General features: G+C 39.4%; 2 protein-coding genes across 2 annotated transcripts; both read right to left on the reverse strand.

Moving 5' to 3' along the window:
* Positions 1-79: 79 nt before the first annotated feature.
* Positions 80-15180, reverse strand: gtpbp4 (GTP binding protein 4). The gene is made up of 16 exons (XM_065266427.2): positions 15118-15180; positions 9241-9411; positions 9055-9158; positions 8698-8834; positions 7042-7142; positions 6871-6963; positions 6536-6727; positions 6385-6450; positions 2978-3067; positions 2744-2854; positions 2504-2633; positions 2327-2427; positions 2038-2235; positions 988-1053; positions 721-855; positions 80-550 (listed from the first exon to the last, which is right to left on the reverse strand). The coding sequence occupies exons 1-16, from the start codon at positions 15163-15165 to the stop codon at positions 398-400; spliced, it is 1896 nt and encodes a 631-aa protein (XP_065122499.1). The 5' UTR covers positions 15166-15180; the 3' UTR covers positions 80-397.
* A 641-nt stretch (positions 15181-15821) lies between these two features.
* slco5a1a (solute carrier organic anion transporter family member 5A1a) lies at positions 15822-24880 on the reverse strand. The gene is made up of 10 exons (XM_065266421.2): positions 23860-24880; positions 22766-23209; positions 22187-22319; positions 20641-20846; positions 20296-20460; positions 20017-20215; positions 19763-19922; positions 19380-19615; positions 19236-19300; positions 15822-17633 (listed from the first exon to the last, which is right to left on the reverse strand). Exons 1-10 carry the CDS (start codon positions 24233-24235, stop codon positions 17176-17178), a joined length of 2442 nt encoding a protein of 813 aa, XP_065122493.1. The 5' UTR covers positions 24236-24880; the 3' UTR covers positions 15822-17175.
* Between the last annotated feature and the right edge of the window lie 473 nt (positions 24881-25353).

The raw sequence follows: 25353 nt of genomic DNA on the forward strand, positions 1-25353 counted from the left end.
TAATACAAACCTACGGCACTTACTTGCATCTTTGTTTTTACATGCATTTAATTTTTTTAAACATTTTCATTAAAGACACCGTCACACGTAAATTTGAGGTTGAATTATTTGGTTTATTTAACTCCATCTGCATACATTAGCTTCAGTTGCAAAACAACAGTATTTTTTATAAATCTGTACTCAGATCAGTTTTTTCTGTTCAAAATCATTCCCCAGTATGATATCCGATACTTAGGACGATGCCATCCATGTCAATAACTAATCATTCTTTCATTTTTACAGGATATGCTGCCATCCGTATCAGAAAGAATGAATGAAGGGTACAGGTTATAACATATTTATTAAAGATATAGGTTCAGGTGTAAATCAGAGTCGTAATGATCGAGCAAGGCTGCATTTATCTGCGACTGGTGGAACCAGATTTCCTCTTCCCGGAAAAGAGATGTTTAGGCTTGAGGTCAAAGACATGTCGGTCAGATTCTCCCTTCCTGCCCTGTTTGTTCATATCCTTCTGTGAGCTCTTCATCATGGTCTTCACCTTCTTCAACATCTGTTGAGAAATGAGGAGACACAGAATCTTTTAAACAGGCTCTTGACAGGTGAAAGTTTTCTCTCTTGGGACTCTGCCATTTGTCAATGAAAAAATCTCAAACATGTCTTTATGGTTAATGTATTCCTATTTAAAAAAATATGACTGCTATAGGTGACAATGGGTGGTACCTTCGGATCTCTGACTCCTGATTGGTCCCTTGGAGGTTTTGAGGCACTCTGACTGCGGGTACGTGATGTTGGTGGGGCTGACACTTCCCTCTTCCTTTTTCGCACCAGAGAGCGAGACCTCTGAGCGTAGTGACTCTACAGGTACAAAAGATTAAAACGAGCATGTTCAATAAACAGAAAGCATCAAAATGACACAAAAATCAATTGTGTCATTAAAACAGTTACAGAGTTATGGAAATGTAAACCATGCATGATGCTAGTACGTACATCATCTTTTTGAGTCATGTCCAATCCCAGATCAGACATCTCCTTCTCAAGAGTTGCTCTTTCCACCTGCATCCAACATATACATCAATTAAATCAAAATTTTTTAATCCGAAGAATAATGATCTGGTTGCTTCTTTATTAAGCAAAAGGAGTTATTGTGTTTCTATAGATGTTTCAGCAGCAACAACAGGTGCGTAAACTAACACTGCGTGCGTCAGGAGAAAATGTTTATATAGGATGTAATAATTTTCTAAAATTGTTTTGACACAGTTTTAAGTTATTAAAATTATTTTTATCTGTATTTCAGGGTTCCCACATCAAATTCAAGGACTTTCCAAGTCCAATGCCCTCGAATTCAAGGACACATTAAGGGGACACATTAAGGTGAGATCAAGGATACATCTTGTTACCTTTTAAGATACATTGTTACAGTTCCCTTTCGAGGGAACTTGCGCTGCATCACTGCAGTGACAATTTGGGGACGCTTCCAGGGGTAAGTGCGTCTGAATGTGTATATCAAATTCAACCAATGGTGAAGCTTAACAACAAAGACAGGGTGACGCAGGAGCCAGGAAATATATCGCCAAAGAAATATTGCCAAAGACGGCGTTACAGGGACGCAGGAAGTAGGGCAAGGGAGATTCAGCGTCTCGTTCCCTTTTCAGGGAACAACAGTTACATACGTAACCAAAGACGTTTTCATGTGTCAAACACAACTATGCAAAAAAGCATTTTGGTATGAATCAACATTCGCATACAGAAGATATAAGCATTTAAAGCGAACAGTTTAGCACGTGTGCTTAAAAAGTCTAGATTTTTATGATATTATCCTACACTACACAGGGAATATGGATATTTTTTTCAGAAAACTTCTTGCATAAAATACACTCAAGCTCTTTTAATAATCTGTATCTATGCATGTATATTTTCAAAAACTTCTCAGGCCCTTAAACCCCCCCCAGATTCACAAACTTTCAAGGACCGGTGGGAACCCTGATGATTACTGACTACAATCAAACCATCTGCCATCATTTTAACAGCAAATCGTACCTTCTTGGCTGTACGGGGCATTCTGGGTCCCTGTGTATCTTTCTCTCTGGACGCGAGAATCTTCAGTTTCCGCTTTTCTCGAATCTGACTGGCCAGCTGTCGAATCTCCTTCATCTCCTCGTCCTCACTTTCTTCATCAGAGTCGTACTCTCCGGCCTTCTCGCGCAGTTCCTCTTCCCGTTCCAAATCCTCCAGTCTCTGAAATAAGAGACAGAAGATGACAAAGTGAAACACTTGCAAAATGTGTTACATAAGATCTGAGTTCACAATGTTTAAGTGCATTTCTCACCCTCATGATATCTGGGTCGATGTAGTCAGCAATATTGTGTCCCTCCCAAATTTCAGGAATCTTATCCTGCTTTTCTTCTGGATTCATCAAATCCCAGTATTCTAAACAAGCACAGACATTCTTTTAGACATGTATACATTTTGCGCACGTATAAAAATGTGCAAGAGTCTCTCATACTCTGTAAGTCCAATGTGTAATCATCTCCAAGCTCAACTTCCAGGTCTCTTTCCAGTCTGCGTTTGGGAGCATCAGTCTCCATCGCCTTCTTGCGGATCAGTGCCCCCTCTGGAATAAATGGAGGTCTTACCTATACCACACAAAAAAGAAATCAACGCTTTGACACATACAAACCATCCAACAGTAGACCCAAATTTAAAATCAAGACAAGTTTTGTCCTCTCCTAGAGGTTGTGCATACCTTTTCATCTCTCTTGGTGGGCATTGCCAGGTGGAGTCTGTTAAGAACATCATGGACCTTTTTACCCTTCATCTTTGTGTCCACACGGTGTGCCAACAGCCGATCACATGCCTGTAAATAAACACACAACTTGTATTTTCAAAACTGCTGTGATATTGCACCAGACCTTTGATGGAACAGCACAATGTCATTATAACAACTGTTGAATGAAGATTAGTGAATGGCTAATCTTACCTCAGTCTTCACCTGCATCACTCCCTCTTCTGTCAAGGAACTCGTCTCAATCACTGTGATCCCATCAGTGTTGAGATCTGCAAGGATTTTCTACACACAAAGAGGACAGGTTTTGTACCACTCCAGAGGTAGGATTCACAAAATGAACTTAATTGCAACTTTGACTGATTCAACAAAAACTGAAGCAACAACTAATTTAACATCATTTAACTCGATATAAATTCTTACCAATGTCTTATAATTAATCTTAAAGCGATAGTTCACCCAAAAATGAAAATTCTGTCATCATTTACTCACCCATGTTGTTACAAACCTGTGTAAATTTCTTTGTTTTGCTGAACACAAAGTAAAATATTTTGAGCAATGTTTGTAACTAAACCGTTTTTGACTGCTATAGTATTTTTCTTTCCTACTGTGGAAGTCAATGATGTTCCCGTTTCCAGCTTGATTACAAATGTCTTTCTTTGTGTTCAGCAAAACAAAGAAATGTATACAGGTTTGAAACAACTTGAGGGGGAGTAAATTAAAATTTTACTAATATTATGTCAGAGTCCACTGGTTTTGTTGTAAGTAAACATGCTGCACAATGTTTTGTACGTGTATATGTTAGAGCTTTCTCTGATATTTCAGCACAATTAATGAAATAGGATCTCGCAACTTTCCCACGCTTGCAAAATGAAACTACGCAGAGATCAGCCGCATTAGTTTTATCAATGAGTGGCTAAAAATAGCGCTTTACATTGTGTGTTCGCACCAGAAGTCAAAAAAGACGTACCTCAGATTAGATAAATGGGCGGAGAGAAGGCGGTCGCGTGTGGCTGTTCAACACATTCAACCACATGTGCGATTGCACTACAAAAGCTATCCGAACGAAAAGGGTTTTCAACTACCTCTGAATTTGGTTGAAAGTGCTCAAACAATTTTGAACACTGGCATTAACGTCGTCCACTTGTGATCCGATTGACAAAAACGCATGTTAAAGGAATAGTCCGTTTTCTTAAAAGAAAAATACAGATAATTTACTCACCACCATGTCATCCAAAATGTTGATGTCTTTCTTTGTTCAGTCGAGAAGAAATTATGTTTTTTGAGGAAAACATTGCAGGATTTTTCTCATTTTAATGGACTTTAATAGAGCCCAACATTTAATACTTAACTCAACACTTAACAGTTTTTTTCAACGGAGTTTCAAAGGACTCTAAATGATCCCAAACGAGGCATAAGGGTCTTATCTAGCAAAACGATTGACATTTTTGACAATAAAAATAACAAATATACACTTTTAAAGCACAACTTCTCGTCTATAGATCCGGTCGTGATGCGCCAGCGTGACCCCACGCAATGCGTCATGACGTCAAGAGGTCACAGAGGACGAATGCCAAACTCCGCCCCAGTGTTTACAAGTGTGTTGAAAGAGGACAGTTCCTACGTTGTTGTATGTCAACTGATACTAATTAATGTCTTTGTGTCAGTTTATCGTTTACAATGGTCCGCAAATGTGCGTTTTATATATGTAACACGTGACCTCCCTACGTCACTGGACGCTGGACCGGACCTAGATGAAAAGTTGTGGTTTAAAAGAGCATTTTTTATTTTTCTTGTCAAAAATGACAATCGTTTCTCTAGATAAGACCCTTATGCCTCGTTTGGGATCGTTTATAGTCCTTTGAAACTCAGTTGAAAAAAACTGTTAAGTGTTGAATGTTGGGCTCTATTAAAGTCCATTAAAATGAGAAAAATCCTGTAATGTTTTCCTCAAAAAACATAATTTCTTCTCGACTGAACAAAGAAAGACATCAACATTTTGGATGACATGGTGGTGAGTAAATTATCTGGATTTTTCTTTTAAGAAAATTGAATATTCCTTTAATGCCAAGCGTGAACAGCCTCTCTGATTGGATAGCTATCTGATCGTAAAAAGACCAGATGTAAATGCCCTCCGAAATGTTTTCAAGACGCATTTATACGATCGCTCAAACCTCTTCAGGAGGAGGTCTGGGATGCATTTCAGATGAAACTGGACAAGTCTAAATACATCTGGTTGAAGAAACCACAGATGTCAGTGTTTTACTCCTCCTGAACGTATTTACGTTTTTTTTTTGCATAAACGTCATCTTAACTTATTAAGGTATGAACAGTGTATTTGCATTTTGCATGGGAGTAAAAGATCGAATTCATATCCGTTTTGCCAAGACGCATTTATGTGGCCAAATGTAAACAAATCACATATCTATTTGATCAGATAAAACCCATCAAGTGACCAGCTGTAAAAAGGCTCAAAGTGTCTGTCATTGTGGAAACAGAGAAGACTAAAAACAAAACATTTTCCATATCTATGACAAACTGTCACCTAGGGATGCTTAACGATTAATCGCGATTAATCGTTAGCAGAATAAAAGTTTTTGTTTATATCATGTGTGTGTGTGTGTGTGTGTGTGTGAACTGTGTATAATAACTTTGTATAAATAAATGTACACACATGCATGTATATGTTTTAGAAATGTTAACATGTGTATATACATTTGTATATTTATGTATAATTTATATTATATATAAATATAAATACTTAATATATACTTTTTTTTTTCTTAAAATTATACATGAATGTGTTCATATTTATATATATACATATTTATTATACACAGTTTACACACATATGTGATGTAAACAAAAACTTTTATTCTGCTAACGATTAATCGCGATTAATTGTTTAGCATCCCTATGTCACACTTTATAATAGTTGCTTTTTACTTGCAATTGTATACAAAAAATGTATACAATGTACCCACTATCTAAATGCATGCTGTTACATTGTACTTACCTTACTTATCTGCATGTAGTAACAGTCTTTCCCCCTAAATACAACCCTTAACCTCAAACAGTAGGCTATCCTGACCTGAACATCCTACATATACACATGTACACCATATTAACCTAAAATACATTAAAAACAGAACTATAGTATAATTTCTTTGCTTTTCAAACTACAAACTGGTTCCAAACTACATAAAACACTTTACAATAAGGTTAAATTTGTTAATAAGTAGGTAATGCATTACCAATGAACAATACTTTTATAGCATTTATTAATCTTAGTTTGTTCATTTCAATTTTTACAAATACATGTTTAGATTATCTAAAAATAACAAGAATTAATAAATTTTGATCAACTTTATTGTTCGTTCATGATGTTAGTTAATGCATTTACTAATGTTTACTAAAGCAACCTTATTGTAAAGTGTTACCAAAACTATTTTCCATGCCTGTCTGAACATAGCCAAATACAGATAATTTACAGTCCAAACACACATATCTTAAGAGAGACATTATGAAATAAAACCAATGACTGATGGTTATATAAAGGATTGAGACTTTTATCAAAGGATGTAAAACAAGATTTCTCTTACCTGATTCTCTTCAGAGAGTTCGCTGATCTTCTTCACGTCACACTTATTAGCCATCACGATCAGAGGCTGCATCACATGCAAACAACATCATTGCCATTTGTTGCTTATAAGTGGCTCTACATCATTCAACTGCATTAGTCTGATCATGTACCTTGTTGGCAAACAGTGGTCGTATATTGTTGAACAGCTCCAACTGTTGGGAAAGTGAGTGTCCGCACTGCTCCGACAGATCCATGACGTAAAGCACAGCGGCGCGCAGGTGAGCCAGAGCGGTGATGGCCTGCATTTCAATAGTATTCCTTTCCTCCAAAGGATGATCCAGGATTCCAGGGGTATCAACAACCTTTACATGCACAGAAACACAAAAACTATATGTAATTCAAGTATATTATTTTCATATGTTTAGAAACACCATAATATATTATCAAATGCTACAATAGTGGTCTTATATCAGGGTAGTACACCAGCAATGTTAATCAGACTCACTTGCCAGCGCAGGTATTTGTAATCCATGTGACCCACAAACAAAGATTTAGTGGTGAAGGCGTATGGCTGGACCTCCACATCAGCACGGGTTACCTGCACAGTGCACACACACCCAATATTAAAACCTGTATGCACAAACATTTTATATGAAACCTGCACACGCAAACAAACCTTGTTGATGAAGCTGGACTTTCCAACATTGGGGTATCCACACAGCAGCAGGGTTCTGGTGTTCGGGTCAATAGTGGGTAAACGGGATAAATGCTGCCGCACTGTAAAATGAACAAACACTTGTTTACTTTTAAATGTTTATCACATGTGTTTGTAATGATGCTTTAATGGGTAAATACACCCAATACTTCACCAGTCACTTTACAAAAAAAAAATCAGAGCTTCAGAATTTATAGGGCAGTTTCGCGGACAGGGTTTAGATTACTTAAGGACAAGGCCTTAGTTATATTAGGACATTTAGGTAGTTTTTACAAACAAACTTTACAAAAGACAATACTGGTGTGCATCTTAAGAGAAAATCACATTGATATATGTTAAAATACAAGGTGTTTTTAAATTGAGAACAAACATGGATTTTAGTTTGGGACTAAGTCTGGGAAACTGCCCCTATATGTACAGATACAGTTTATAACTGTACATGTTAAAATATAAATGGAAGGTCAGTGTTCATATATTTTATGTAAAATTACATCTGAACAACTGTCTGAGAGCCCGTAAGCATTAGGGGTTGGCAATACAGACTCAAAATGATATCATGATATTTTCAGGATTTTTGTGGTAATGATATTTATGACGGTATAAACAATATGGAAAAGGAAGGGCAATTTCCATCCAATGAGCTGTCATTGATGACAGACTACATAATTTAAAGTGTAAATCCATTGTCATAAGGTGGCAGAAGCAGCATTAAAGTGCAAAAGTAGAGACACAATCACACAGCATAAGTCAAATGTAAACAAAGTACAAACTAAAGATGAAATGGTATGAAAATTTAAAATCACTATGACACTACCACAGATTTTCAGTAATTTTCACAGATCCCAGTAACTTAAGTCATTAGCTAACACTTTAAAGTTTTGATTTTAAAATGATTTTACATGCAAGTGCACTTTTGTTTGCATAAACATCAAATAAATAACATTAATCATGCCACATTTGGGGTCATAAGATAAATACTCATGTAGTCCAGATAAAAATCAAGTGAATAAATCAGATTTTCATATAAACACAGAAAGGTGTGTACTTTAGGACCCAGAAGTGGACGATGGGCAGTTGCCGAAGAAAAAAAAAGGGTAAAAGGGATCTTTAAACTAATCAGATCGCATAATTTAATAGAAAATGAATAGAAAAGATGGATCTGTCTAATTAAATATTAAGTAAACGTGCGTCAGTACAACCAAAATGTGAACATTTGTGAAATTTTTTGATTACATTCAGTCAGTAAAGTTACTGTCATCACAGTAGTACGAGTTGGTAGTGTTTTCCCTATATAACGCAACTCCCTAACACATTAGTTTAACAGTGAATAAAGTAATTTGCACAGCGATGCTCGGTTGAGTCATTAGTTAACTTTTTGGCCGCACATCACCTGCCGCTGCCAGTAATAAGTCCTACAGCTTGGTTGTACTCGCTTGCTGACATGCTGCTCTGGCTCTCAGCTGTTGTTGCTGTGCGCGTTAGGGAACGTAAATGCACCATACGTCATCACGTCGCTATATCATTGATATCATGATATGACATTTTTATCATGTAAAAAATTATACCGGTATTATCGTGAATGGTATGATATGGCACACCCCTAGTAAGCATACGCACCTTGTTCCAAATACTCCAGGCTTTGTTTCTGTCTTTTTAAGATGGTGCACATGCGACCCAATGCTGCCCGCTTCAGCTGTTTGCAGCGATACAGTGAATCACCATATTTCATAAGCCGCACATAATCTTTAGCAACACTACAACAAACAGAGACGCACAAAGTTTAAACTGAATCCCATATCCACACTGAAATATAAGGGTATGGGAAAATTCATCATTAAAATATTTTTAGAGAAGAAATGTTCAAGATCAAGTCAATACTATTGTTTAGTTGAATATTGAAAAAATTCTTGAAAATGGATGAAAAAAGATATAAGGAGCACAATGATGTTAAAAAAACATGACAGAATGACTCACTTGTCAATAAGGTTCTTGGCGATGTTGATCTGACCCAGAGCCAGTTTATAATGATCTTTATCATACAAGACATTCATCAAATCAGCGTAGAAGGGATGGATGTCCTATGAGAGAAAAAATAACATTTATTTACCCATTAAAAATGCAATGATTCTGCTCATTCATGCCGTGAAGTGTGTCACTTACGTCCAGTTTGGGGAAGTCTGTGAGGATCTGAGACAGCCGGTCGTGGTAGTTCTGCTGGGTAAACTTGACTTTACGCATATAGAAATGTCTAATTCGGTGGATCTGATAGTGTTTGTGTACGACAGTGGGAGTTTTTCGTTGGGTTTTGGATAAAGTCAAATCTATGAAGTCCTGCACAAAAAACAAACAAACAAAAAGATGTTATATGGGTGATTCTCACGAAACCATTGAAACACCACGGCACTAATGATTTTAGATATAAAATGTGTAATATAGTAATATTAAAAAGCCTCAGAATTAACACAATACTGTGTTCTACCTTGCACAATGTGTGATTTCAACATAAGAATTTATAATTTGTCAATTTTATCTCATTTTCTGCTGAAATTCTCATTACCGCAATGCGTCCGGCTGTGTTTGAACATGCGTTATGCTGTAATTTAAACATATTAAAACAAAAATATTTAGAAAAAAAATAAATGTATGTTTTGCTAGTCTACTTTAGATGACAGAAAAATTATTTACTGAATATTCATGTATAATAATAATGAAGAAAAATTAGGAAATTGATGTGTCCATGCCTGATGTTCTCATCCTCCGCAACACTTTTTGAGAACAGTTTAAGCACACATACAGACTTTTAATAAAGTTTGATTTTGAGTGACCAAGCACATGGACCAGTTGCTTCAAGATGGCTACCAGGTAAGATCATCTCTTTATATCTTTCCAGTTAAATTTGAAATATTCTCTGGTCAGAATGCTTACACGACATTTTGATTATCATTACCGAAACAGGTAGTTTTCTACATTTCGAAAATTGTTTGATTTACAATTTTTCATGAGAATGTTCTTTATTAAAGTCTAATTATATGCACTGAATAAAAAATGAGCAAAGCCTATGTGGCTTCTCTATTTTTAGCAAAACATACTGGGGTACCTCATCCTCCGCAACACCATTCTCATATACCGCAACCATTTAATAGCAGTTGCGGTAAAGATAACTTCTTGTTTCGGAAATGAGAATTTAAGCATATTGTTTATTACATTTAAATATCTCTAATGAATTTAATATAAATTTAAAATGTATTAACTGTTGATATTTTGCTTTATGATGCTTCATTGTAGACAGTCAGCAAGTGAGAAAAAAGCTTTAGCAAAGGCCAGGTTGACAAAGTTCAGGGAGAAACTTAACAGCATCCCAGAATGGCTCGAGGAGCACAGAAGGAAGGAGAGAGAGAGGTTAGGTTTGGAGATTTACTAGCAGGTGTATTTAGCAAAAAACACACTACAGTGTTAGGAAATGTACATGACACACACACAACGCAACAAGACTATACTATATGATGATGTGTACATCTGATGTGTAATTTTTTTCTCCCATGTTGTGAGACATGCTAATTTAATGTTATGCTTTCTTTCCCCTTTCAGGTATCAAAAACAACCTAGCGATGGCACGCCACGCATCTAGGCGCTGCAACATCAGTTGGATCACAAGATCCACAAAGTTGGATCCCATGCGTGCCAGCATCTCAGCTACCTGCGACCGTACAATGCGCGCTGTCTGCATCGTCAGATTGCTGCCTGGGGGCGAGGGACAAAGGGAGACTAAAGGCGGCACCTCCTTTCTGCGCAGTGCCTGAGTCACAGACACCAGAGAGGATGGCCTAAAAGCGCCCGGCGCTGTGACAGAAAGTGGGTTGCTGCGCAATTCATTAGGACTGTGCGTTAACCCTTTCCGCCTCTGCTGTCTTCGCAGCATGTGGGTCGTGTTCGAGAGTGGCGGGGCGTGTTGTAGACGCTTATGTGAGGACGGGCCCTGGGGCGAGCAACACAAAACCAACTGAGGAGAAAAATGCTCTGTTTTTGATCGGCTTCGTTCCGGACGGCAGTCCCCCAGGACCCAGTTTCTTGCATCATATACTGGAGGATTTGTGCCATGGACTCTTGTGATGCACCACCGGTTCTGGTCCATGAGACACAAGGTGGTGAGGTAGGAAGTGGTTCATAGCCTTAGAGCTCTTCACCGCTTCCGAGAAATGCTCCGTGATTGTGCCCACCGTGTCACCAAACAGGCCGGATGGAGAAACAGGCGTGACTGTGCATGACCACCATGAGTGGTCTTCTTGGCCCTTAGCGTGAAATCCGTAGCCATTCTCAGATCCCTGAAGGTATTTAGATCCGTGCTGCACTCATCTAGAGCCTTAAGCACCTGCGCCTAAAAGATCTGTAGGACCGCCATAGTGTGCAATGCAGACAGAGCCTCTCTCGGCGCGGGTATGCTTTTTCGGACTGGTGTGCTGTCATGAGGCTTCACTACCCTCAAAGCTGTGCCACACCATCCAAGGAAGTGGACAAGGGGCAGAGGTGAGCAGCCACAGCGTCCTTGATGGGGGGAATACACAGGTAGCCTACCTAAGAAAAAAAATGGGGGGAGGGGTAGCCCACGCTTTGGTGACTTTCCTCCAAGCATCAGCGGGGCGGCCTGAGTGAAGAAAACAAAAGTCAAGCTTGCTTCTCTGGGGTTCTTGTGGGGTGCTCCACTCAATCTCCAAGTCCTGCACAGCTTTGAAGAGAATGCGCACCAGTTCCTTGTAGAAGGATGGCTGTGTGTCTGATGCAGCATGTGGAGCTTGGTCCCAGTCTCCATCCAACGCTGTCAGAGACATCTCATCTTCCTCCGCCGGAAACCCAAAGGAAACAGACCTGGCGGCTCCTGGTTCAGGACACAGGCTCTCGGCGACAAACTGAACCGGTTGAGCGAGGGGAGGACGACCACCAGCGGCTCTTTGCCGGCAGAGCTCGTGTGAATTGGGTGGGTCGATCAGACCTCCGCACCACAAGCAGATTTGCGACATCCCGGAACACAGAGAGGGCTGCTTACATTTCAACCTGAATTCAATTTTGCTGCCTATGAAGTCTGTCCTAAAGCATTTCTCGGAGCTGCCATTATGCAGCCAAAGTCAATAGCCTCTTTCACACAGTAATTCTGGTAAATTACCATGAATTTACCAGAATGAATTTACCAGTAAATACAAAAATGTGCTGTTCACACATGCAGTGACGTTTCGTCTTTTTACCAGTAAGACATCATTCACACATCAGTATCAAAATACCGGTAAACTCGGAGAGAAAGCGGAAGTTACCTGTGGCGCGCGGCCGGCGAGCTCCGTCCGTGTCGTATTTGTAAACGGCGGGTTATGACTTAATATCCACGGTCCGTATTTTGTTGTTTTCTCATCTGTGGCAAGCGGTCGCGAAGTTGCTCGTGACCAAACAACATTGCGTTAGGCGGCGTCAAACGGAACCTGCGCGTTTGCACATTAGGCTTCACAGATGGTGTGCTAAGGACGTCGACAATTTGGCAATTAGATGGTAAGCTGTTTTAAACAACTTTGGTGAAGAAATGTGGATGTTAACTTCAGGTGTGCTCGACTTTTAATCAACATGTGTGTGGAAACGTCTGTAAACAGTCTGGGGGAAACCGCGTCACCTGTATAAAAAACTTTCTGATTGGCCCGCCCGATCTGTCAGCGCGGTCTGACGTCATCTAAATGCCGGTAATGCTATATTTTTCGTTCACACACAGCGCTTACCGGCAAATTACCGTTAATCTTACAACCTGTCTTACTGGTAAATTGGGAGCACTGATTTACCGGAAAGGTTCTGTTCACACATGACATGTTAACTGCAATTTACCAGTAAATTACCAGTAAAGACTGTATGTGTGAAAGGGACTATTGTCTCATAAGGCAGCTAGGGAACAAGTCAGCTGTCTAAAGTTTCGGATACAGCCTCTCTCTCTCTCTCTCTCTCTCTCTAATCAAAACAGATACAGAATGGTAAAAGGTCATCATATCCAGCAAGGAAATATTTTTCATCTAATTTACACAAATGTTTTGTGATATCCAGCTGACATTAGCTGGCCATTTCTCAATCCGATGGCTGCAGCCTTCAGAGCTCGCATTTGTAGGCAGCATATGTCATCAAGACCATCTTATTTCAGTATGTTAAATGCATAAATGGGGACTTAAATATGACAAAGGAATATTAATATAAGCCTTCCTGTTCTAATGTTTTTTCTTTAATATTTTTTTCAAAGACTACATAATAAAACAGTTTTGAACTTGAACACATGATGCTGTAAATATTATCAGACTTTCTACTTTAAAATTTGTTTTTAACAAAATCTCAGGCTAGTATACGTATTCTCATTACCGAAATAATTAACCTCATTTCCGAAACCTATGTATCATTACCGCAACAGATGCTTATTAAATGTTAATTTCATTAATAGAAGCATAATACTTTGATTTTAAATGCTTGTGCAGAATCTCCAAATTATGTTCTTTCAGGTTTGTCATGCCATTTTGAAAATGTGTCAGGTTTCTTCGAAATATAAAAAAAAAATAGTTGTAAATTGTGGAAGGTGTTGCGGTATATGAGCTAAATAAAACAAAATAAAAAAACCGTTAAATTTAAAATAAATATTATTTCAGAATTTCAATTTACTGTGCATGACTATTAATAATCAATTTTTAAAAATGTGAAAATATATTAGCTTTTCTAACAGTGTTGATGTTTTCTGACTGTTGCGGTAATGAGATTTTTTAGGACTTATTTTTGAAATTATGTTACAAAAAGTGTTAAATGATAAGTAAAAGTTTTTACATTAACGTTCCCATATACTTCAGACTTTGTTTCTAATGTCTGGTGGAAAAAAAAGTAAATTTAAGCAATTTTTACATTTTCATGCTTGACATTTTTACAACCAAGTTTTCGTGAGAATCACCCATATAGTTAATGACAAACGTTCTGCATAGCAAAATAATGTTTATACACATGCTTGTCATTAAAGCATTGTCAACAGGAATTTTCATGGCTGGAAACGTTCCATGGTAATTAGCAGGAAAATATGGAAATAACAGGGAACTTCAATCTTGCAGCATGATTTTGTTTAAAACAACAAGATGCAATTTCAGTTTATTTTCTGAAAACCCTTCAGAAACCATTAATATTACAATGATTTCTGATCAAATAAATCCACGGCTTGATGATGGAAGAATCAGTATTTTTCAAAATTTGTATTACCTTGCATGCATGTTTGCTTATGACCACACAAAATGTTTATTTATTTATGTTTATATATGATATAGTTTATCTAAATTTACAAATATTCACATAAATTCCCGTTAATTTGCCAATTTGGGATATTTCCAAAATTCCCCAGATTAAGTTCCCATGAGAAGTTTCCGAAAATTTCCCGGAAAATTTCCGCCCCTTTGCCACCCTATTGTCAACACAGTTGTCACAGACATAAATAAACTCAAACTCAAGTTCATCTTAAGAGTATTCGGCAATGGCGATCTACTATATTAACAATAACCAAGAGGAAAACGCCACAGATCCTAATAGTTTACATTACAAATACCACTATGAACCATCAGCTGTTATCATTATCATCATATCATTACAAAATTTCTTTATGTAGTGTACCTTCCAGCAGATAACATCCCACCACAACAACCAAACACAAAACGAGTAACGTTATCCTTAAAGACCCACTAAGACAATTAGTTTCCATCAAAAGTCAAAACTAACACAATTCTTATTGTAACCATTAACTCAATTAGATTTTCTGCGATGGTTTATATTATTTTTAGGAGGGGAGATAAACACCAGTTTTAGACTATAGCAAAATAACGGGATATCAAGGGGGAAAAAACACATTTAGAAAGTTAAAAGGCTCAACAGCGAAGGCACGTGTGTGGCGCGCGAGCCAAATGTTGACAGTGTCCGTTATTTACGAAATCTCACGAGGCGTCGTATGTATCGTTTAATCATACACATTTGAGTCTAAACGAAAAGTAAATTTCTTACCTTAGCGGTGGGAACCACCATAATCTTTTTAAAGTTATAGAGAGCCATGATTACGGCACACGCGACTCCTCTACAGAGCACGCGAAAGGACCGGAACACGCAGCGGACGCGTGTCACGAAAAGAACGCATGTGACGTGATTACAGCGCTACCTATCGGTGGGCGGAGCCACTGCATGATAGTCTGTAAAGAACTGTCATTTAGATTAAAATGTTTAATAAATAATAATAATAAAAACATTACAATAAACCCCATTTCATCTCCTTAAAGAAATTAAAATTTATATTGATTCAATAAGATTTTATTTAAAACAAAATCCACTGAAAACTTAATGAAAAAATCGGTACTTTATTTAATATTTTATTGTAAATTCCCCCTAGCATATTTTTGTATTTATTATAGTAGTTACGGTTAAAAAAATAATACTAATAAAATAATAATGTTTGGCAAACAATATCCATGTAATAATGCGAATAGCTCTCTAAGGTTAATGTGAATCATATTGGCCACAAAGATAAACACTTAAACATGCTTAAAATTGAATGTTATTTCATTATATAAGGGTTTCAGGGGGGGGCTGTGGACAAAAATATTTACTTAATGTTCATGACACTTCTAGTTTCATTGGTGCTAATATGCTATAATGGCAGGACGGATAATTATACATCTGTACAAGCCAGGTAGTAATAAAAAAATATTTTCATGTCAAGTATACTGCATTTTAATAGAAAGTAGATATACAGTTATATACAACATAAAACCAACAATTTTATTTAAACATTTTTATTGACACAAATCCTTTATTTATATATGTACATGTAAACCAAAACAGTTAGTAAATAATTTCTCCAGGTAACAGGTTTGTTTCCAATAAAACAATTAGACAAAACCTTCAAATAAATAATTATTAATGCATCATCTATTCACAAACAGAGCACAATAACAAAGTAAGGGCTGAAAAAGGAGAGGGAAAAACATTTCATGATAGTAGTGTGGATTCTGCTTTGTTTCTGTCCTGTCAGGATAGTTTTTTCACTGATTTGTTTAAAGCTGGTCCAGATAGTTATCATATGTAAAAATAAAAACCCTGTTATGATGAACATCAGTATTGTACCATGTTTTTTCATGTGTACATGTCATACACAGATCACCAATGACCACGAAAATCAAATGAAATCAAGACAAAAGGAAAAAGACATAGTTATTATCAATACTGATATGATGCAAAAAGTTAAGATAAACACAAGCTCATCTTCGTGTGCTCTGATGTGTGGTCGGCACAATTGGTTGCAAGCAACACTCATTGCCAGAGTAAAATTATTAATGCACCACACAAGTGAAAACAGCTAAAAAAGTTTTTCACCTCCAATCTCCTCCTCATTAAGAGAGTTTCTAATTACTATGTTAATATTGTTTGTGCGATATTAGTCTGGGCTGGGAGGAGTAATATGATAAGTAAGTAAGTGATATGAGATGAATTTTCAGTTTGGAGCGCAATAATGCATGCTGGATGGGTGGAGACAGCACTGTCTACAGTTTGAAAAGGCTAATATGGTGTTGCGTAAAATGTGCTTACAGTTTTGTTAGAGATAATATGATTGGGCGGAGTCAGCGCTGTAGATGTTTGTAAGGTGGGAGGAGCTAATATATGCTTGATGAAGTCTGTGGGAGGAGTTTGCATAGTAAGTCTGCAGTCTCTTTCCCCTTTGCTGTTTTTTTAATGTATAAGAAGAATTAATGAGATAAGCAAGCCACTATATCTATCTGCTGTACGGAGTAGATGAGTGCAAAACCAACATGATAGGTACAGGACAAGAGATATGATGATGAGAGGTATTTTTAACCTGTTGAGGTATTCTGTCAAAAGTGTCATTATTAATTAGTGCTTTATAAATTTAATGCGTTGACAAGTGCTTGAAGTGTGTGTGTTTTTAAAAAAGGCACCAGCAATGGCTATAAGCAATCAATGTGGTGTGTTTATCTTTACACTCGGCCTTCGTAACTGTACGAGTTTGCATGCACGTGTACGAATGTGAATGTGTGTGTGCTTCCATTCCTCTCAGACTGCCACTTTTTCAAGAGACCTTATGGGTGGAGTTATTGCTTTTAGGCCATTGCCAGGGCAACTGTTACCACGGCTAAGGGCGTGTCCACTTGGCATAGTGCCGTGGGTGTGTTCAGCTGGGCGTGGCAGGAAGACAGGACAGGAGCGCGTGCGGGCGTGGCCTTTGTGTCCTCCAGCGTGGCAGATGAGGTGGCTCACCGTGTCCAGCGAAGAAAAAGTATGTGGACGCGTGTGTGCGAGCGTCTGTTCCTCGCGACGCTTCAGCGAATACCAGGTGAGGAAGATGAAGAGGAAGCCCAAAAACTTCAGGCTCGCTGCGAGGCCAAAGTAAACGAATCGAAGGGAAGTGACATCATACTCCCAGCAGGATCCGTGGAAACCACAATCCTGCTGCCACAACATACAGGTGGTGTCAATCACAGCTCCAAAATAAATAGGGGTGGGGATGTATGCTGTAGAGAGGGAGAGAGAGAAAATGTATTGAAATATTAGCTAACAATACATGGCAGCATCACAAAGGTAAGTGGGGATGCCAGGCCATTGCCATGTGCTTGCTATGGTGTTCTGTGCGGCTTCTTCTGACTGACCTTTGACTTCCCACCTTCAAGTCTATTATATACACTCATCGAACGGATTATTAGGAACACCATACTAATACTGCGTTTGGCCCCCTTTCGCCTTCAGAACTGGCTTAATTCTAAGTGGCATTGATTTAACAAGGTGCTGAAAGCATTCTTTAGAAATGTCGGCCCACATTGATAGGATAGCATCTTGCAGTTGATGGAGATTTGTGGGATGCACATCTAGGGCACGAAGCTCCCCTTCCACCACATCCCAAAGATGCTCTATTGGGTTGAGATCTGGTGACTGTGGGGGCCATTTTAGTACAGTGAACTCATTGTCATGTTCAAGAAACCAATTTGAAATGATTCGAGCTTTGTGACATGGTGCATTATCCTGCTGGAAGTAGCCATCAGAGGATGGGTACATGGTGATCATAAAGGGATGGCCATGGTCAGAAACAATGCTCAGGTAGGCTGTGGCATTTAAACGATGCCCAATTGGCACTAAGGGGCCTAAAGTGTGCCAAGAAAACATCCCCCACACCATTACACCACCACCACCAACAGCCTGCACAGCGGTAACAAGGCATGATGGATCCATGTTCTCACTCTGTTTACGCCAAATTCTGACTTTACCATCTGAATGTCTCAACAGAAATCGAGACTCATCAGACCAGGCAACATTTTTCCAGTCTTCAACAGTCCAATTTTGGTGAGCTTGTGCAAATTGTAACCTCTTTTTCCTATTTGTAGTGGAGATGAGTGGTATCCGGTGGGGTCTTCTGCTGTTGTAACCCATCCGCCTCAAGGTTGTGCCTGTTGTGGCTTCACAAATGCTTTGCTGCATACCTCGGTTATAACGAATGGGTATTTCAGTCAAAGTTGCTCTTCTATCAGCTTGAATCAGTCGGCCCATTCTCCTCTGACCTCTAGCAACAACAAGGCATTTTCACCCACAGGACTGCCGCATACTGGATGTTTTTCCCTTTTTACACCATTATTTGTAAACCCTAGAAATGGTTGTGCTTAAAAATCCTAGTAACTAAGCAGATTGTGAAATACTCAGACCGGCCCGTCTGACACCAACAACCATGCCACGCTCAAAATTGCTTAAATCACCTTTCTTTCCCATTCTTACATTCAGTTTGGAGTTCAGGAGATTGTTTTGACCAGGACCCGCCCCTAAATTCACTGAACCAACTGCCATGTGATTGATTGATTAGATAATTGCATTAATGAGAAATTGAACAGGTGTTCCTAATAATACTTTAGGTGAGTGTACTTCATCGGGGGTCTCCAACTTTTTTGTGAGCAAGGGCTACCCACAATGGATAAAACAATCTGGAGGGCTACTTTTTGATAAAGTCGACTGAAAACTTTTTTGTTTTACTTGTTGATAATTTACCATCTTGGAGAATAGTAGATATAGTAGATAAACTAGAGACATTAGTCCATCTTTTAATGTATGTATATGTGATTTATATGTCTTACCGAGAGTCCTGAGAAGAACAAACTGCATTCCTAGAGCAAAAGGCCTGTCCTCCTCGTCCACAGACCTGCACAGAATAGGCAGAATAAATGAGCAAGATACAAGAAAATGAGAAATGAATGCTAAGAGCGTGTAAAGTGGCAAACCTGAGCGTAACAATGATGACGGATGGCTGAGCGCAGGCAGTAATGAGAGTGACGATAAAGAGGAAAATGAGGAAGGTTATGAGTGTTCCGCAGGTGCGTTCGCACTTCCCCGCCAGCGCATAACCATTCTCGTTCAGGTACGTCTTCACGATCACCACCTGCAGATCGTGGTTCCCACTCGAAGGCGTGATCACCTGTCTGCTCTGAACGCATGCGCAGTCCGAATAGTTTCTGATCTGAATGGGAGAGAAACATGCGTTATTAGACCCACGTGAGATCATGAACAAAATCATGCTGACAAAATATTAAATGCATTCGTATAAATAAGAAAAATCCAGGAACATGAGGGTTCAGCTGGGTGGACAGGTTAAATATAGACTCACTCCTGAGGTGTAGTTGGCAATGTTGCTGCAGCCAGCCAGGCATGGGTTAAAATAGGTGATGCCGTCCGAGCCACAGACAGGTGCGTACTCGTGAATCCTACAGCCGCAGTTGACATTACAGCTCCCCGTCAGGTTCCGGTGAGAGAGAGTCAGGGTGGGTCTGCAAAGGCAGATCGAACATAATTCAATGCAGCTCATGTTTGCTGGAAAGTGTGCGGGTGATATATACACGTCTAAAAGCTCCTCTCCATTACCCGGCGGTGTAAGGAATATTGATTCCACCGAGGTTGATGCTCTCGCAGCCGACAATGAAGAGCGTTGAGAAGCAAAGCAGGGACACGCCGCTGCAGATCATTGCAAGCTTCGCCGCTTCCCTTGCACCCAGTTTCAGCTTCTTTATGATGTACCCACCGAGAACTATACCCACACCAGCACTGGGTACAATAATCAGGCCTACGCCCATAAACACAGATTAATAAACACGTAAGAAATCTCACAATGAATCTTGTAATCTGCATGTGGGTGTTTCGTACCCGTGTATATACTGGCACTAGATGCTGGGACGCCGAATTGAGACTCGATGAATTTAGGTATAAAAGTGATGAAAGCCGTGACAATGGCACATTCTGCCGTGTACGACAAACTCACAAATAAAAACGTCACGTTGCTTAGAATTCGTGCGGCTGCTTTAGGCAAATCTGGAGGGCGAGAAAAACAGATTTTTAGTATTGCAATGTAACAACGTTAATCTATAGTTCTTAAGCCCGATGCACTGAAGAACGTTCATATAAATACTTACATAATCTCTAGCTCATTTATCATGAAATACCCATCTAGATTACAGTTGAGGCTTCAATGATTTGGATATTAGGTTTCACCTTTAATGTTTTTGCCAAAGCCCATGGAGGATGAGACCGCCTGGCTCTTTTCCTTCATCACTTCATCATCACTGGAAACATCGCCTGGAGTCTTTTTCCCGTGTCTCTTAGTTTTCTTGTGGCGAGGCGGAAGTTTTTTCGGGAAGGAAAACATGGGAAAGATTACCAACAACATTGCCACAGCACACAGGAGAAAACCGCTCCACCTAAGAAATAAGATAAAAAGATTTTTAAAAGATAAAAGAGAGAGAGCGAGAGAGAGAGCGAGAGAGAGAAAGAAAGAGTTAGAGAGTAGCTGTTTCCATTACCCTTCAAATTGCTCAAATTTACATTGCGAATTAAAAATACAGTCAATGGAAACACTTCAATAAAAAAAACTTCAATATATCGCACAAATTTTTAACGACTGCATGAGGTGTTTTTTAGGCAATTCAGAAAATGTGTATTTCGCAAAACTGCAACAGGTTATAGGGCGGCGCAAAAATATCAACACAGCTAACTATTGCGCTATTTTCCACGATATCGTATCGGTATTTCAAACTCTGGTATCGGTATTTAAAAAAAAATCTAATCCCTCTTTATGTGTCAAACAACCTCCTCTGCCACTGTTGTAGTTGTCGCTCTCCAGTTGTTTGTCATATACGGCCGTTCGGCCAATGTCTCAGAAGTTAACGGGAGTAAGAAAATGGCAGAAATTTTTGAAACACCTGCAGCTTCCAAAGCGGGCGTGTGGAAGCACTTTGGCTTTAAAAAAAGTTCAGCTCTATTTTTTTTACATTTTTGATAAAAAGAGAAATAGATTGCAATGTATCAAATTGACAATGCGAATTGAAAATACGGCCAATGGAAACACAGTTTCGTAAAAAATACGTTTTATGCTCTCATGAAGTGGCAATTCGAAAAAGGTGTATTTCGCAAAACTGCAATGGAAACAGTTTATTTGCATTTTCAGGTCATCTGATGTATGTAAGTCACAATCATTATTTAAAGTCTTCAATCAAATTGAAGAGGACGCGGTATGTACAAAAACCTCCCGGTAACACCTCATGGAAACGCGCTAAAAAGAGAGTGAGAAAACAGAAGCTGCGTTTCCATTAAAGATTTGTGCAAAACTGTCGATATTTTCTAAAAGTCGATAAAAAAAAAAAACTTTTTTAAGTTATGCTGTTTCCCTTAACGATGATATGCGACTAAAACACTCGCGATAAGTCATTACAAACATCACGTCGATGGATGTGGGCTATCTTAAGCCATTATTTTATTCGAAGGAGACGTAAGAGTTTTATATGTCATCTTCAAAAATGTATTATGATTTACATACATCAGTTGACCTGTAAATGCGAATAAACTGTTTCCATTGCAGTTTTGCGAAATACGCATTTTCCGAATTGCCTAAAAAAAGCCTCATGCAGACATAAAAAAAGGTGTGATATATTGAAGTTTTTGCGAAAGTGACGTGTTTCCATTGACCGTATTTTTTATTCGTAATGTCAATTTGCGCAAATTGAAGGGTAATGGAAGAGCAGTTAGAGAGAGATTTTCTTACCAGTTTCCAACAAAGCGTGGGTCACTCTGGTCAATACTGACATTGGTACCGGGTTCAACGTAAAACCCGATCAGAATCCCACCCAGCAGATACCCAGCAGCTGGTCCAAGAGCTCCCATTACATACATGATAGCTACACACACAAAGAGAAAAGCAGGTATTCTTCTGCTGCTACTGCAGGTATCTTGAGTATTTTATCTTAATATCTATCACTAACAAGGTTTATTTCACAATGTCATCCACATTGTTCACTTCAAGGCCCCCTAGTTACCCACAACAGTAATTGAAGGCCCTCCTCACCTTAATTTTTCCACATAAAATTAAATAGAACTTGGAATGACTAGATGGATGTATATTCGCTATAAAATCTTATTTTAATGCTTGTTTTATCCAAATTTTAGGTCATCTTGAGGACCCCTTGGAAATCTGCTGAGGCTTTTAAGGTTGGAAATCACTGTTCTTCTAGCACACCTGACAAGCCATTTCCCAAAGAGAGTGACATCACTCAATACATGCATTGATAGCATCTTCTCTAAATATCTTCAAATCTTTGGAAAAATATGGACAGATTACACTTACCCAGGTAAAGAGATGCGTTCTCCTTCTTTACATTGTCATCTAAGTAGGTTGGTCCCAGTGTGTATATGGGAGTCGAACCCATACCTATCAGGATCTGAGCACAGATGAATAGTACCACATACAGGGCGTGCTCACTCTCCTCGCGGTCCCGCTGACACCTGGACAGCGTCGTCCTCTCCGGCCCACTGCCGTTCCCATTGGCACACAGTCCCTCGCCTCCTACAGTGCTGTTCAGTTCTTCCAGCTGATAGGGCGGAGAGATGAAGTGAGGTAGGGAAAAGAGGGCGGCCCCCACTGCAATGAACACGCCCCCTACGGCCAGCCAGCGAGGCCTTTGGCTCCGGCCACCAAAGTAGCTGATGAAGACCACAACGATGAGACTACCGATGTCGAAACAGCTGACCAGCAGACCTGACTCTGAGCTCCGCAGACTGTAGCGTTTTTCTAATAAAAAATAAAGAAATATTTGGTATAAACATATGTCTGTATTTACTATAAAGCTGCCAGTTTTCATATCTGTACCTTTAAATGCAAATGAGCTACAGCTCCTCACTCCCTTACCAAAAGAGAAGGTGAGCACTTTCAGCTAAAATAGTCAAATTGGCCGACAGTGTACAACTTGCTAAGGGTGGAAACTATGGAAATTGCAGGACTGTCAGTCAATGGGTGGGGCTTTCTCTGTGTGACATCACATCAACACAGCATATTTAATGAGACTGCTTTAGTTTAATGGGGATTAAAAAAGGAGTGGGTAGATTTTTCCATTGTAGGGTTGTTGTATTAGCAGCCAACCCACATCTGTCCAAACACCTTGTAAAACGAATTTTGCATAACAGGTACCCTTTAAAATATATAATCTAACAGATAAAAATATAAAAGTTATTATATTAACAGACATAATAAAATAAATAACATACCATATTATTATTATATTAATAGATATAAGAAACAATACAACATGTATTACTATTATATAAAAATATATACAGGAGAGAAAACCAATACAATCCCCATTATTATCATCATTAAATCCATTAGAATGTCTGTAATGGTTTCTATTGTTTTTAGCAGGGGTCATAGGTCAAGTTTGTTACCTATAGTGGTAATGACGCTGCTGAGATATCCGGACACCATCAGTGACTGAATAAAAGTGAGATAACACATGCAGAACAGGAAGCAGCGCGAGTCCGACAGGATCCCGTCCACATAGCGCCTCACCGGTACACGAGGCAATCGGAACGTCAACAGCGAAGAGACACCGCGACCCTCCGGCTCGCGACGCTCTGTCCTGACCGGGGAGCCGCACCGGGACGAGCCTTGCGGACCGGACAGCAGAGTCTGATCCGGATCCTGACTGTCGTTGAGCGTAGGCAGGCTCTTGGATTTTAAATCCTGAGTTGATTCCTCACGCAAACAGGGGAACGGTTTCACGGGGGCGAGCCCCCCTCCCCCCGCAGCACCGGATGCCATCCTGACGGGCAGCGGTTATTGTACGTTATCGTGTTTAATTTACCGTTACACCGGCAGACTGATACATACCAAAAATCTCCAGATGCTGCGTATGTAGTTCACTGTAAAAAACAAATTCCGTTCTGTAACTTAACACCGATAAACGTGCCATGTACTACCGAAACACTTTAAATTACCCGCACCGGCTGTCCTGACCCGTTGTAATAGCGCTGCAGTCGAAACCCATGAAGGCGTTCTAATAAAAAGATGTGCTCAAGTACACAATACCGCGTATCGTGTTTGATTACAGCACAATTACTGTTTCAAATCGACACATTTTAACAAAACAACACGCCGACTCGACGGTCGATCTGCCGCCGAGCGCTCACGCGCCTCTGCGCGTATACTGCAGCGGCGCGGAGCGCGCATTGTGTCCCGTTGTCTGTGCCGGATTAATAAAAACACCGAGTATTTTCATTTGTTCTCTTAAATTGTAATCGATCAACTCCCTTGCTCGCAGCTTCACCATCTGGTTATATCCAAATTACAGGTTGATCTAAATATCCGTGCCCTTGGACAGTGACAGTTCTGACTGAAGCGCATTCGCTCCCCGCCGCCGCAGGAGCCTGTAAATACAACCGGATAACTTCCGGTTCACGGTCCATCTGAGAAAATCGGGGGTTCAAACCATAAGCCGTTTCTCAATGTCAAGGATACTTCCTTGGCAGGACTAGTCCTTACAAGTCACTTCCTTCAGAGGCGAGCCGAGGCTCCTTTTAAGCATTCGGAGAACACGTTAAATGGAACAGGCTAGCAAGTGCACGTCATTACGTCATTACGTGATTGAAAGGTGTGCTTTCGGTGCTGCGCGCAGAGGATTGTGGGTGATTTCAGCGCGTGAAGAGCGCGAAGGATACAAATTTGCATCCTTTCCTGTATATGGGATATTTGTCGAACGAAGGACTCAGTCCTTGGCTGAAATTTCGAGGATCCTCGACATTGGAACAGTCCTTCGACGGACGTCGATGACGTAGCATCCTCGAAATTCTAGCTTCCGAGGATCCTTCCTTGACATTGGGAAACGGCTACAGTCTGTAAAAACATATATTTTAAATAATTTATTGTATTAGTGTGAATAA

The sequence above is a fragment of the Paramisgurnus dabryanus genome, chromosome 6, assembly GCF_030506205.2.
Source record: "Paramisgurnus dabryanus chromosome 6, PD_genome_1.1, whole genome shotgun sequence".
Taxonomy (NCBI): Eukaryota; Metazoa; Chordata; class Actinopteri; order Cypriniformes; family Cobitidae; genus Paramisgurnus; species Paramisgurnus dabryanus.